This window comes from Mustela erminea, chromosome 11 (genome assembly GCF_009829155.1).
Source record: "Mustela erminea isolate mMusErm1 chromosome 11, mMusErm1.Pri, whole genome shotgun sequence".
NCBI classification, from domain to species: Eukaryota; Metazoa; Chordata; class Mammalia; order Carnivora; family Mustelidae; genus Mustela; species Mustela erminea.
Genome location: NC_045624.1, coordinates 96,877,450 through 96,892,754, shown reverse-complemented (window position 1 = coordinate 96,892,754; position 15,305 = coordinate 96,877,450). Strand labels below are relative to the sequence as shown.

At 49.9% G+C, this 15,305-nt stretch overlaps 1 protein-coding gene across 3 annotated transcripts; it reads left to right on the top strand.

Annotated features, from left to right (window-relative positions):
• Positions 1 to 1,116: 1,116 nt before the first annotated feature.
• FIGNL1 (fidgetin like 1) lies at positions 1,117 to 7,084 on the top strand. Of its 3 annotated transcripts, none has more exons than XM_032305431.1 (2): positions 1,117 to 1,315; positions 4,906 to 7,084. In XM_032305431.1, the coding sequence occupies exon 2, from the start codon at positions 4,916 to 4,918 to the stop codon at positions 6,941 to 6,943; it is 2,028 nt and encodes a 675-aa protein (XP_032161322.1). In that variant the 5' UTR covers positions 1,117 to 1,315; positions 4,906 to 4,915; the 3' UTR covers positions 6,944 to 7,084. The 3 variants fall into 3 exon arrangements, with proteins under 3 accessions (XP_032161322.1, XP_032161320.1, XP_032161323.1); XM_032305429.1 differs by having other exon boundaries at positions 1,117 to 1,374; XM_032305432.1 differs by lacking the exon at positions 1,117 to 1,315 and adding an exon at positions 1,517 to 2,361.
• The last annotated feature ends 8,221 nt before the right edge of the window (positions 7,085 to 15,305 follow it).

The following is a 15,305-nucleotide window of genomic DNA, read 5'->3' as shown; positions in this document are numbered from 1 at the left end:
TCAGGGGTGAAAGGTCTTTCCTAGTTTGGCCCCTTTTCCCCACTATAAATGGGGCTGTGTGAAGCTGGGTTCCTTGACTGTGGGGGTCTTCTCAGAACAGTGAGGTGACAAGCCTGGAGGGGGAAGTCACCGTAGGTGATGGAGTGGGAGAAAGACGGCAAAATGGAAATACGTACCCTCGGGACATCCTTAGGGCTGTGATCAAACCCGGAACTGTCTCCAGAGTTATGAGGTGACACGATGACACTAGTGACAGGGCAGGTGGCTGCCAGTGGCTATTCTGTTGCTCGGTCTGAAACGCAATTCGCTAAACTCATTTGCGCATGCTACTGCCCTCTGAAGCCTCGCTCCAAAACAAAGTCCAAGGCAATGATGAAGCGTTTTCCAAAGGCTTCCTTCCAGGAAAGTGTCCCTAAAGAGTGCAGGGCGGGGGTGGGGAGTGCTGGCTGAGGGACAGGTCAGAGTTGCCAGACTCAGGGAGAGCCTGATTCCCTTATTCCTTCTGAAAAACGCATGTCGATTTGCACCTGCCTCTACTGGGTCCTCTCAGCCAGTGGGTAACCTTCGCCCAGAACGACCTGCTAACATGGAGAGGGCAACGGCCACGGGCCCGGCCTCCACTTGCTCCGAGGAGGGCTACTGCCCCCCCAACCCCTCCCGGGTCAAGGAGACCTGACCGCGCCTCACCGGCCTGGGCCCCGCCTGTGGCTGCACGGCGGTCCCCGAGCTGCCCGGCGGAGCGCGGACCGGGCGCCTTCTGCGGGGGTCCTGCGCACTGCGCTCCACCGGTGCACCGCGCCTCCGAGTCTGCAGGTCGGAGGCCGGAGAACAGGAGGCGCAGGTGCAACGAAACGATGCGCATCCCTTTATGCGAACCTGCCGCTGCCAGCCCGCTTAGGTACCTCACCTGGCAGCGCCCGCCGGGAGCGCCCGACCCCGCCCCGCCCCGCCCCGCCCCGCCCCGCCTCCGCCTCCGCCTCCGCCTCCGCCTCCGCGCCAGCCCCCGTTCTCCCCCGCCCCGCCCACCGCTCGCGCCCTCCTCGCCCCCGCCACGCCCACCGCTCCGCGCCCCCGTCCCCCACGCCACGCCCCCCGCATCCTCCCGCGCACGCCCCCACCCTCACCAACACTCCCGCGCGCTCTTGCCGTGACCCCCTTCTCCAACAACGTCGCCAGCCCCAGCCAGATCCCCGCGCGGCCGGCCGCATCCCAGACGCTCCTAGTCACCGCCCCACGCACACACGCGCGGCGCGGGCACGAGCACGTAAGCAGCGCGCAGGCGCACACCGGGCCCCGCGCTTTTCGGAGGCTCCAGGTGGGCTAGGAGGCTCGGAAGTCCCGCTGGGGTCGGGCCGTGGCGGAGTAGGGGTCCGGGTCGGTATAGGGGCAGGGGCCAGGGGCCGGGCGAGGGATGAGGGGCGAGGGGGTGCGGGGCGTGTGGAGGAGCCTGGCCCCGGGCGGGAGCGGGGGTCGCGGAGGGCCCAGGGGTAAGGGGCAGACCGGGGGCGGGCCGGGGCCGGGCCCGGGCCCGGGCGGAGGCTGCGCGGGGGTCCAGAAGGCCGGTCAGGGATCTCCGGGTGGCGGCTTGGGAAGACAGGAGGCGGGGCCGCCCCGCCTGGACCGTGGGCGCGCTGCCTCTGTGGCGGGCGCTGCGGGGGCGCCTGCTTCCTTGGGGGGTGGGGGGGGGTCCTTGCAAGGACCGGAGACGCCGAACAGTTGTTCTAGTATTTTCTAAGTGCCGAGAGCTGTGCTGAGGGCCTCGCAGAACCGGCAGCCCCCGGGAGCTGGCTTGTGCTAACTGGTCCTGACAGGACTTGAGTTGTGCTCCGGGTCCTGGCTGGTGGGCGGCGGAGCCAGAGGACGGGTCCTGCTTCTGGGAGTTAGCAGCCTCTATAAAGGGCCGGCCCGGGGTCTGGCAGGATTTGAGTAGTTTTTATTCCAGGGCATACCCTGTTCTGGATACCGGGAGAGTACAGATGTTATAGAAAACAGGTCCTGCTGGCAGCAGCCCGCTGGCTAGTTGAGAATCCCACATTCTCACTATAAGCAGAAATTTACCAGAGTCATGATAAAAAAGATTGGAGCGCAGTTCTTGTGTGTTAATGAACCGCAAGTTTTTGGTGGAAGAAATGCCGTGAGAAAGTGACTGATGGTGATGGAGACAGTGGCTGTGTCCTTGGCCAGGGCTGGCCACACAGGTGTTTGGCTGTCCCTGTCCACATAGGGGGTAAATGATGGAGTCGGCAGGAAGTAGACTTGGGAGGTGAATTTCCAAGAAAAGGGTGAAGGTGGAAAGGAGAGGACGGCGTCCTGGGAACAGGGATAGGGCAGTGTGCTGCTGTTGGAATCCCGGGATTGCAGGTGAGGAAAGGAGATGAAGCCAGGCAGGGGAAGAGGGTGTTCCTCCTGATGAGAAAAGTGATGAATGTTTTCCAAGTCACCTCTCGGTTCCTCCCTTCCAGCACTGCCTAAAAGAGTCTTAAAAGCTAAAATGGTTCTACTTTTGACTAGTTTAATGTAGCTTTATGCCCTGAAGCAAATTAGAATCTCATTGGGCCTTTCATTTTTGTAGGGCCTTATGGGAGACACAGCTGTATTACTTGTGTGCTGGAAGAACCTATGGATTTTTAGGCCATATTTACAGGCAATTCGGGAGGTAGATTTTAAAATGCATGAGTTCTTGGATTTTACAGCACTCCTTTATTATGGCAGCACTCCTAGGAAACTTAAAAGTTTTCTTACACATTTTTCTTGTGGCTGGACAGGTAACTTCCACACATCTAGCAATATGATTATAGTCACCAATAATTCTGGTAAAATAATTCAACTGAATGTAAGGAGGCTTACAAAAATAACTTGAGAGAAGAACCCTAAAGTAAAAGCACTTTACTGTTACACCATTGAGACCTAAAGTGTTTGTACTTGAGCAGACTTTTTCTCATATTTCATTTACAAGGTCAGTTTCACTTTTTTTTTTTTTTAAAGATTTTATTTATTTATTTGACAGATCACAAGTAGGCAGAGAGGCAGGCAGAGAGAGAGGGAGAAGCAGGCTCCCCGCCGAGCAGAGAGCCTGATATGGGGCTCCATCCCAGGACCCTGAGATCATGACCTGAGCGGAAGGCAGAGGCCTAACCCACTGAGCCACCAGGCGCCCCGGGAATTCTTTTTTAATTCTCTGAGGCCACCCCATCCTGTCCCTCAGGGTGGCTGCAGCAGTTTGCGCCCCCAGCAACACCGCATGAGGGTTCCTTTCCCCACATCATGCCAGCACCTTTGTCTCTTGTGATGCTGGCACTTGCCCTTCTGATAGGCAGGACATGGTTCCTTGAGGTTTTGCTCTGTGTTTCCCTCTGATGAGTGATGCTGAGCCCCTTCTTATGGACCTGCAGGCCACGTGTATATCTTTGGGAAAATGTATATTCAAGTCCTTCGCCCATTTTTTTTGGCCCATTTTTTAAAAAAGATTTTAAGTCTTTACACCCATCATGGGGCTTGAACTCACAGCCCTGAGATCAAGAGTCACATCCTCTTCCAAATGAGCCAGCTGGGCACCCTGAATTGAATTGTTTATTTGCCATGGAGTTGTATGAGTTCTTTCTATATGTTGGATATTAACCCCTTATCAGATAGATGCTTTTCAAGTATCTTCTATTGAGTATAGTGCTTTTTATTTTATTGATAGTACGGTGGTTCTTTTTTTTTTTTTTTTTTAATTTTAAGATGTATTTATATATTTGACAGAAAGAGACACTGAGAGACTGCACAAGCAGGGGGAGTGAGAGAGGGAGAAGCTCCTGCTCAAGCAAGGAGCCCGATGCAGGGCTCGATTTCAGGACCCTGGGATCATGACCTGAGCCAAAGGCAGACGCTTAACCCACTGAGCCACCCAGGCGCCCCCTAAATTCTTTTTTTTTAAATTTTATTTATTTGTTTGAGAGAGAGATAGCAAAAGAGAACATGAGTGGGGGATGGGGAGAGGGAGAAAGAGACTCCCCACTGAGTGGGGAGCCTGATGTGGGACTCAATTCCAAGACCCTGAGATCATGACCTGATCTGAAGGCAGAGTCTTAATCCACTGAGCCACCCAGGCGCCCCAGTTTCACTTTTTAATACTTAAGGTGAAACTGGAAAATTGTGAGAGATTCTGGGGCATCCTGTTTTCGGTGCTCATTGATGAAGTCCTTAAAAACATTTGGTAGGTGGTGGTGGTTGATGGTTATGAACCAGGCTGCTGTGCCCTTTGGTGACAGCATTGTGGAGCAGCTCGTGCGCTGTGACTTGCACACTCCCTGGGTGAATGTGCCCGAGTGTGCACCCCAGCCCTGCTGCCTGCCGGCTCTGATCTCCGGTGAGCTCCCAGTCTTAATTTGTACATTTGTGTAACAGGCATGAGAATGGTACCTTTCACAATATTTGCATACTCATTATTTGACTCAATTCTTGTGATGATTTCTCTCACTTTACAGATCAAACTGAAGGTACCATGAAAGAGGCTTGACAGAGATCATTTATCTGGTTTATCTTAGAGACAGAGCTAAACCCCCAGGCTTGGTGTGTCCTGCATTGTCTAGTTCCATTACTCTCAAGTGTTGCCTTTGTTTTGCTGATTAATTTGAAGCCCTTTCCCTCTAAGCCTTAGGAATATTTTCCCCATTTGCAGGGAAAGTGATATAACTAAAACCATTTAACCCATAACAAAGCGTTATTAAGTCTCTATCTTGAATGCCTGAAACACGTGTTTACCTAGCTATTTCTCTTATAAGTGTTCTATCCTTACACGTGAGAGGTCCAGCATACCTTCCTTCAGATGAGCAGGGATTTAAGAAATATGCTTACAATATTATGTCTTTGTTTCCTTCTTCTTCGTACTGACTGTTTTTTATTTCTGTCATTTGTTAAAAGAACCTCCAGCATGCAGGCCTCCAGCTCCAGGTCTGTGCACCTGAGTGAGTGGCAGAAGAATTACTTTGCAATTACATCTGGCACATGTACCCCAGAACAGAAGGCAGATGCGTACCGAGCGCAGATATTACGCATTCAGTATGCATGGGCAAACGCCGAGCTCTCCCAGGTCTGCGCCACCAAACTGTTCAGAAAATATGCAGAGAAATATTCTGCAGTTATCGATTGTGACAATGTTGAGACTGGCTTGAATAACTATGCAGAACACATTTTAGCTTTAGCAAGATCTCCCCAGACCGACAGTGACAAATGGCAGTCTGGGCTGTCAGTAAATAGTGTTTTCCAGTTGAGTGACGTACAGGAGATGCTGCGTGCTGGCAGAAAATCCAGAGACTCTCTGTCGGCCACGGCTGGTGCGTCCGGAGTCATCCATAATGAGGGCATTGTCCTCGGTCCTCCTCATCTGATTGACTTTGGCGCTTCTGGGGAGAGTGGCCCGTTAACTAACGCAGCTCCTGATACAAGTGGGACCCAAGGCATCCCAGATAGCAGTCCTTCGACATGCCCTCAGAATGCCCAGCCACCTGTGCTAACGAACAGCAGTAAGGCCTGTCCTACATCCTTAACACCGTTTGGTGACTTAGCCACTGCAAAAATCCATGCCACACCATTATTTGGAAATGTCAACAAGGAAAATAAGAACTCTCCAAAAGCCAATGTAGGACTAAATATGTTTTCATCTAATCAGTCTTGTTTGCCTTCTGGCTGTGAAAATCCGCGAGAGAGAAAAGCTTTGTATGGTCCTGGCACCATTGATGCCCTTTCCACTCCCATAGTGAATAAGGCTGTTAGTAAAACAGAAGATAATGCCCGAAAAGAAGAGAGTAGCCTGCCTACTTTTAAAACTGCAAAAGAACAATTATGGGTAGATCAGCAAAAGAAGTACCAACCCCAGCGTGCACCTGGGTCTTCATACAGTGGTATAAAGAAGTCTCTGGGAGCTAGTAGGTCCCGAGGAATATTTGGGAAGTTTGTTCCTCCTATACCTAAGCAAGATGGGGGAGATCAGAATGGGGGGATGCAGTATAAGGCTTATGGTGCGGGACCTGCAGAGCCGGCAAATCCAATCGATGAGCGTCTGAAGAACTTGGAGCCAAAGATGATTGAGCTTATCATGAATGAGATCATGGATCACGGACCACCTGTAAGCTGGGAAGATATTGCCGGAGTAGAATTTGCCAAAGCCACAATAAAGGAGATCGTTGTGTGGCCCATGATGAGGCCGGACATTTTTACAGGTTTACGAGGACCCCCTAAAGGAATTCTGCTCTTCGGGCCGCCCGGGACTGGTAAAACTCTAATCGGCAAGTGCATTGCTAGTCAGTCCGGGGCAACGTTCTTCAGTATCTCTGCTTCTTCTTTGACTTCTAAATGGGTAGGTGAGGGGGAGAAAATGGTCCGTGCGTTGTTTGCCGTGGCAAGGTGTCAGCAGCCAGCTGTGATATTCATTGATGAGATTGATTCCCTGTTATCTCAACGAGGAGATGGTGAGCATGAATCTTCCAGAAGGATAAAAACGGAATTTCTTGTGCAGTTAGATGGGGCAACCACTTCTTCTGAAGACCGCATCCTGGTGGTGGGAGCAACCAATCGGCCACAAGAAATTGATGAGGCTGCCCGGAGAAGGTTGGTGAAAAGGCTTTATATTCCACTCCCAGAAGCTGCTGCTAGGAAACAGATCGTGATTAACCTCATGTCCAAGGAGCAGTGCTGCCTCAGCGAGGAGGAGATCGCCCTGGTTGTAAGGCAGACAGATGGGTTCTCGGGAGCTGACATGACCCAGCTTTGCAGAGAGGCATCCCTCGGGCCTATTCGCAGTTTACAGACTGTTGACATTGCCACAATAACACCCGATCAGGTCCGACCAATAGCTTACGTTGATTTTGAGAACGCCCTCAGAACCGTGCGGCCTAGCGTGTCTTCTAAAGATTTAGAGCTTTATGAGAACTGGAACAGAACTTTTGGTTGTGGGAAGTAAAGGGGACAGATGGGGCACTTGACGTTGGCATCTTTGTAACACAACCTTTCCCACTTGTTAGCATGAGAAACTGGGAATTTTTTCATTGTACTTTGATGTATATTCTGAATTCCGAACCTCAAATAAAATAGAGTAACAGTAGCTGAGATTTTACAAGTGATTGACTTAGGCTATGTTAATAGAAGCTTGAGTTTTCTTCCAGGTATTACCTCATTGTGAACCTGTTTGTACAAAAGGCAAATCAATGTTCTTCTTTGGTCTCAAAATGGTATTTTTGGAAGGCAAAATGTGATAGCTCAAATTGAAACCAGAAAGTCTCATTTTTGTCTGAGTTGGCATCTGATCGGTATGCATCTTCTTCTGAAGACCGTGTAACTTTTTGCATTGGCTCATATTGTGGTTTCGTTGGAATCAGCTTCGCTTACTGCTGTTGAATGGATTTATGATCTCCCCATATGCCCGAATGCAAGTCCAGTGGTTGGTGCTGGTTTGTAACTGCCTCCAGCTCTCTTCTATTACTTCTGTGTTCAGAAGTAGCCCGGTGTAGTCTGATACCAGACACACATCCACAGAATTGAAAGATGAAGAATGCTGCGTTTTTCCAAGGGGTAGATAATGTTTAAAATTAATACTTCATTTGACAGTACTTTATAGCCTGTAGTATTGGTCTCTCAAAAACAATGTTTCCAGACTTTTATAATGGACAGTTTTGTTTTCTAAAGTGACAGGTGTTCACTGTAGAAGTATTGGGGAAGAGAGATGAACAGCAAGAAGAGAGTAAAAACTGCTGTCGCCCCAGCAGTTTGGGGAACCTGTCATTTCTTCCAGGCCTTTCACACAGCAGAGGGATTGTACTGTGTTCTCCCTTGTAGCCTGCTTTTTTCTCTGTGTCACTGTCACTTCCTGTGGAAACATGCAGTGTCACAACATCTTCCCTCAGGGTCCCATCGTGTGGATGGACCGTAATTTAGCTAGTCCTCTGTTGGGGGCATTTAGGAAAGCACATTCAGTGGTTTCCCTTTCGTTCACCATACACAAAAACGTTGATTGCCTTCGTCATCTTAATGTTTCTTAAGCTTCTCGTATTAGAGATGATGCCTAATTTTAACACACCTTTGGCACGTGTTCTGAACTGTCTGCTGGAAAAGCCGTGCGTGTATAGAGTTCCCAGCTGCGCTGAGCCACAGTCCCTGTTTCCCGTGTCCCTGGGGTCGTCACGCAGTTTGGTTAGCATTCCTCTTCCATTCATTCATTCAGACAGTATTGGATGCTGGGTGGTTCCAGGTGCTGAGCACAGAACAGACAGAAATCCTGGGTCTTACGTAGGCGACATTCGGGTTCTCAGGTTTTCTCTTGACAGCGCTATTGAAGAGAGGGCATGTGACACTTTTAGTAGGTGAGTTGAGACCGTTTTAACTTTTATTCTTGGCCCACCTACTTTTGTGCTCCTTGAACCGCTATGTTTTGAGACTGTTAGTTCTTCCCTTGGAAACATGTCATTGTTTTTTATTAGAATTTGGATGTGAACTTGTTTCTAGGTTTTTTTTTTTTTTAAAGATTTTATTTATTTATCTGACAGAGATCACAAGTAGGCAGAGAGAGGAGGGGAAGAAGGCTCCCTGCTGAGCAGGAGCCCTATGCCGGGCTCTATCCCAGGACCCTGGGATCATGACCTGAGCCGGAGGCAGAGGCTTAACCCACTGAGCCACCCAGGCGCCCCTTGTTTCTAGTTTTTAATTAAATCTTTCAAAATCATGAAGCATTTCATATATTACGTTGTCCTGTTTCATTTCTGCATAAACAGCACTACAAGTAACCTTGGATTCTTGAGTAATTCTATGGTTCTCTTCCGTGATAGTTGCTGGTTGTCTTTCGGGTCACCTCTCTCCACCTTGGGTGTTACAGTTACGGACAGGCAGCAGTTCTCCAGGAGCTGTTCGTGTCTTACTTCACTCTGTAGCTTGCTCTTGGCATTCGCCATCAGTGTTTCTCTCGGCAGCTACTCCTGCCACTCCTGACCCTCAGCTCTGTTGGTCACGGGCCACGGGGCCACATCCCCCTTGTGGGATTTAGCTTCTCGTATGTCCGAGAGGAAACACCTGGTGGCTCTGCTCCCCGTGCTTCAGGCAGGGCCCGCGTCTCTCAGGCTGTGGACTGGCTTCTCTGGAGTTACGGTCTGCATGGCTCATGCGGGAATCTGGTCTTGAAAGGTAGGATGTGGCAGGTATTTTGAACCTGGAAAGAAAGCTTGAGCTGGGGAGTCACTTTGTGGTTGTTCCTGCCTTTTGCCACATGGAAGCATTCTTTCCCTCAGCCTTCTGTGACTCGGAGTATGTTTCCATGGCGTGCGGGTGGGAAACATCCAGAAACTTAGATATCTGAGATCTCTTTCTGTCTCCACATTCTGATTAGATAAGAATCTGGCATTAAAGTCCTTCCTCCTGAGGGTGTTCTTGGGGCTGCACTGTCCCCACCATCGTGTCTCTAGAGAAGTGGGCTCTGACCTGCTTGTTCGTATCTTCGGGGGATCTCTTTACTTCATGGACACGCAGCTTGTACCAATGCATGGACTCGCTTGTGTATCCATGCCTAGAAGTATTGGTAGGGATACAGTAGAGCCTTTAATTAATCAGTCCTTTTAAAATGTTTGTATCATACAGATAATTTGATCTGATGTTCCAGCCTGTGGTCTCCCATTTTGAAATTCTTTTTTTTTTTTTTTTTAAGATTTTATTTATTTATTTGTCAGAGTGAGCACAGGCAGACAGAGTGGCAGGCAGAGGCAGATGGAGAAGCACGCTCCCGCTGAGCAAGGAGCCAGATGTGGGACTCGATCCCAAGACACTGGGATCATGACCTGAGCTGAAGGCAGTGGCTTAACCAACTGAGCCACCCAGGGGTTCCCACATTTTGAAATTCTAATTCTGTTCTCAATTCTAAACTTTGGAAAGTCCTCCACACTGACCCCTGATGGCTGGCCGTCCCAGTGAAGCGCCTGGACTCTAGGACCCGGCTCCGCAGGTCGCAGATGGGTTCAGCCTCACTTCCAACATGAGAATGTGCCTACCTTGCTTGGGAGGGCAGGTGAGATGCAGCTGTAAAAAGCCTGTTTTGTGATGGCTCAGACATGGTGCATCCTTCTGTCTGTCTGTCTGCCGTGACTGCTTAAAAGCTTCGAAGGATCGTTTCCTTCCAGCTGCTTTAGGTGGCTGTCAACTGTATTTTCTGCTTAATAGTCGTGATATTTGTCTTTGATTACAGATCTTGTCATCTAAACTTAGGCAGTAAATCTAATTAAAAGAAAGAAATAACATTGGGGAGGGTATGTGCTTTGGTGAGTGCTGTGAAGTGTATAAACCTGGTGATTCACAGACCTGTACCCCTGGGGATAAAAATATATGTTTATAAAAACATAAAAAATTAATAAAAAAAAAGAAAGAAATATCTTTTAGTTTTGTTTCCCTTCAAGACGTAAGAAGTTTTTGATAGATCCCAGATTACGATTTTCCACTTACTCCTCTTTAAGTCTTATATATTGGCTCCAGAATTTTTAAGGGACATTTATTGGTCCTCAGTGTTTTTTAAGGGACATTTTAAAACCCATCTCCAGAGATCTGATTGGAAGAAGGATTCTGTTCGGGTCCATGGTAAAAGGGCAGGTCAGATAAGGATACTTTTTTTTTTTTTTGAAGTTTTTATTTAAGTTTTAAACTTCTAGTCAGTTACCATACAGGGTAGTATTAGTCTCAGGTGTACAGTACAGTGATTCAACACTTTCCTACATCACAGCAGGTGCCCTCCTTCAACCCCACCACCTTCCCCCACCCCCCACCCCCCTCCCATCTGGTGACCAGCAGTGTGTTCTCTAGAGTTCAGAGTCTGTTTTGTGGTTTATTTCTCTTGAAGATACATTTTTTAGCTCCACGGATTCCTGGCTCTTGACCTCAAATCCGGATTGGTGGTGAGCAGGCCAGGGGGACAGCTGTTTAAAGTTTGCTGCAGCCACCTGGCCGAAGGAGGGTATCTTACGTGAATAGATGAATCACCACGTACAACTCTTGTCCTTAAATAAAACTTACCAGGGGGCTTTATAAACCAGCACTGATGAGTGGACAGTTTGTAGTACCACCTCAGGTGACCGCTTTCTTAGCTCTAAAAGTCAGGATGTTGTATTAGATAATCCTGAAGACACACCTCGATTTGCTATTCTCTTATCAGTTACCAAGTAGTCATCGATTTGACAAGGTCTTACAGGGTACCAGGTGCTGGCACTGTGCTAGATACAAAAAAATATGTAGTTCTGTATATGTTACCTGTCTTGGTGTTACTAATTTGGCACATGGTAGAAACGGGGAAGGAGCGCCTGGGTGGCACCATCAGTCAAGTGTCCAGCTCTTGGTTCTGGCTCAGGACGTGATTTCAGGACAAGGAGCGCCTGGGTGGCACCATCAGTCAAGTGTCCAGCTCTTGGTTCTGGCTCAGGACGTGATTTCAGGACTGTGAGGTTGAGCCTCGTTTTGGGCTCTGCGCTCAGCTCGCAGTCTGCTTGAGATCCTCTTTCCCTCTCCCTCTGTCCCTCCCGCTTGCGCTCTTCCTCTCAAAATAAATCTTTAAAAAGAAAGAAAGGGAAAGGAAAGGAAAGAAAAAAAAGAAAAGAAACAGACACTAGGAAGATATGAAGGGAGAGCTTTGGTGAGAAGTTAAGTCAGCATAAGGTACCACTGAATATATGAATCATGTAAAAAATGGGGAGAAATTTTAAAAATTAGGAATTCCACGTAGGGTGGCATTTGAACTCCCCCGGACCCTGGGAGCTTGGGAATCTCAGCTACAACAGGGAACCTGTGACTGAGGGGGCCTGTACAGCTCAAGAAGGTCCTAGAGCTCTCCTCATTCATTCTTCCCAGAAAGTTAGAGACTCGGGCTAAATATTGGAGTCTCCTCTTCCTGGGACATGGTCAGAGCAGCCACCCCATACAGCAGAAGCTCCCCTCCACCCACAGCCCTGGACAGGTGACAAGTGTGCAGCCCCAGAGAGGGACTCATTCTCCTGGGGTCCCATCCTTTGGGATGAGAGTTGCTGCTTATGTATCTTAAGATGTGCTACCCACTTGCTCCTAGGGAAAAAACAAAAAACTATACCAGCTTCTTTTTCTCCCAGAGCAAAATATCCGCTTAAAAAAGAAAGGTCTAACATGGAACTTCCCATTTACAATAGTGGGCTAAGCCATGCATTCACCTTTTCCACATGTGCTGAATCTTCACTTAAAGGAAGAAATAAAAATACTGACTCCATTGCAGTGGTACGGGGGAGGGGAAACACCATTTTCAAACAAGACATTGGTGTTTCTAGAAGTTATAGGACAAGTGGCGTTGGGTTGCAGGACCCCTGAGCTGAGACCAGCAATCCAACAAGGGTATGGGAGGCCAGCGGAGGCTGGTTTCCTCGTGTGCAGGTGGTTCCGGAGCTCAGATGACAAAGCCAGCTGTGGGCTGGGCCGGGGGTTGCTGGACAGGGCAGGGATGTGGAGACCAGTGCAGAGCCGTACTGTGTTCACATAGAGCCGTGGGCAAGACAAGTTCCCTGAATCAGAGTGATCCGTGGCGTGCCTCTGTGGGCTCTGTGGCCTGAGTCGTGGGGCAGAGTGGCAGGTCATTTCCAGTGGCCATGTTAGGCGAAAGCACGGGTGAGAACTCCCAGCCTACTCACCCCATTCCACTGTGAGACTTGTTGCCTCTTGATCAGTCTGTGGGTGTCGGGCTTCCTCCCTACAGACCCAGAAGCAACGCCCCTCCCCCCCGCTGACACGCGCACACGATAACACACACACACACACACACTGCAGGCTCACGCAGGAGACCACACACACACCAGGCTGCCACATCCCTTCCCGACGGGCCCCACTGCGCAGTGTACCGGGATTGCTAGAGAAGCGTCCCCTACTCACCATGCTGGGCAAATTTCAAGTATGAGTTAGTTTCTGCTTCACTCCCCTGTAAAAAAATCCTACAACAGATTCCCACTGAAATCAAAGATCCAAATTCCTGGCTAGAGCTAAACGGCCCCCATCTTTACTCTTACTTTGCTTCATTGCACTAGTTCTTGAAGATGCAGCAAACCTTTTCCCTGTACAGGACGTGTGGTGGGCAGAATTCTGATGACGTCCCCACAAGCTTCCTGTCCTCCAGTTTTCAATCAAACATGAATCTAGGTGCTTCTGGAAGGGACTTGATAGCTTCAGGATAGCTGTGGACCGAGATGGTGAGGTTATCCTGGATTAGGACATGAGCATCAGACCGTAAGAGTGGAGAAGGTTCTCTGCGTGGTTAGAGAAGAAGCAGCAGAAGTTCACTGTAGTGGACGTGGAAGTCGGAAATGCCAGGCATGGGAAGGACTTGCAGGGGTCACCGTGCTCAGAGGCAGGGTCCAAGAGCCAGCAGAGAAGCAGAGAGCCCGGCCTTAGAACCACAAGGAGCTGAATTCTGCCAATGGCCTGAGGCTGGACCTGAGTTTCCCCACAGAGAGCCCCAGGGAGAGCCCAGATAAGCTGACACCTTGATTTCGGCCTCGAGGGGTTCGGGCAGAAAACCTAGCAGGGCCCACCAGACAGGCACCCACCAAACAGTGAGCCAGTAAGTGTGAGTGTTTCTCTCTGAGTTTGTGGTGCTAGGGCTATGCTATGGCTGCCCTTGGACACACGGGCAGGAACGGAGGGCCTTTCTACTCTCTGTTCCCTGAGTCTCGAGATCGGTTCCCCATCTCCTCCCATGAGCTGCCTCATGTCCAACTGCCTCATGTCCAAGGCCCTCCCTGACCACTGAGTAGGGTGCATCCACCCATCCCTGTCCCACCACCCTGGTTTTAATTGGTGACTATTGCTAACTGGAGTGTTTATGCTTACTGCCCTTTTGTCCCTGACACCTCCCTGCCTTCCTGTCACACCCACGAGCGAGTTCCTCACAGCCAGGCACTTTCTCGTTCACATCGGAACCACGCAAGATTCACCAGGCTGAAAACTCAACGGCTGGGGAGCTGCCCAGAGAAGAACAACTCATCTCAGAGAAACCTGTAAGTCCCAGCGACTGAGCACAATCCTGAAAACTCCTGATCCCAGAAGACGCAGCGGCCACGAAATAAAAATCAGCAGCGATTGTAGGAGTTATTACACTGTGGCAGCAATCTCGGCATAAACACAGTGGCATAAAACAGTCCACGTGAATGGTCTCCCAGTGTCTGTGGGCCAGGCGTGGCCAGGCTTCTGTGTCAGGGGCTCCCACAGCTGCCCTGGGGGTGTCGGCTGGAGACGAGTCTCAGCTGAGGTTTGACCGGGGAAGGGGCCCCCTCCAGGCTCACAGGGCTGCTCGCAGCAGGCAGGACCTCAGACCGCAGTGTCTGCTGTCCACCACTGCTTGTCATGGAAGGCCTTCCTGAGCAGCCTCTTGCTCCCCGAAAGCCAACAAGGGAGAATCTGCCAGCAAGACAGGTATCAGAAGTGTCCACTGCGTGGTGACACAGGAGCCCCCCTGTATCCTGTTGGGTAACAAGCACCACGGCTATGAAATTCTGACTCAGGGAGCAGGAAAGGGTCCTAACTGTCAAAATAAAAATCTCAGTGGAGGGACTAAAATATAACTGGAAATGGTCGAAACCAACTGTTGATATGGAAGAATGACTTGCAGGTTGATTTTAGACCACGAAGCAGAAGGACGAAAAGAAGGAAGGGGCATGTTCAGTGGTAGGAAGGAGAGATTCCAGGAACTTTATTGGTGTGACGGGAGTCTACAGAAAAGGAACAGGAGAGAGGAGACAATAGCTGCATTAATAAGAGCGGATGATTTCCTGAGTAAATAGCTGAGAATTCACAAAAAAACAAGAAGTCCATTGAGCGCCCAGCAGGAATTGAGGATGGGGAGGAAATACTGAGAAACCTCCCAGTGTGTTAAGGCTCTCCAGAGAAACAGGCCAAGAGCATACACAGTCCGAGTGCACTAGGGGAGATTATTATGGGAACTGGCTCCTGGTCGGGGAGGCTGAGACATCCCGTGACAGATGGCCAGTCTAAACATTCGTCCATGGAGAATTTTCAGTCTGCCTGTGGGGTTGTATGCTGGGGTCTGAACGAGTCGGTTGGCTGTTTGTTTATATACTGATTGGGGGGACAGCTCCAGGCACCGCTGGTCACTGACACATGTGAACTGCCCGATAATTCATACATACAGTGTGTAAGTACAGGAATGAGAAAAGGCTAGGAGAGTTGGTAGCAATTAAGAGGGCTCATCCTCAGGGTGCCTGGGTGGCTCAGTGGGTTAAGGCTCTGCCTTCGGCTCAGGTCATGGTCTCAGAGTCCTGGGATCGACCCCA

What these genes read in the sequence shown, in the direction of transcription:
- FIGNL1 (XM_032305431.1), top strand. Translation starts at nt 4,916, where the DNA reads ATGCAGGCCTCCAGCTCCAGGTCTGTGCACCTGAGTGAGTGGCAGAAG.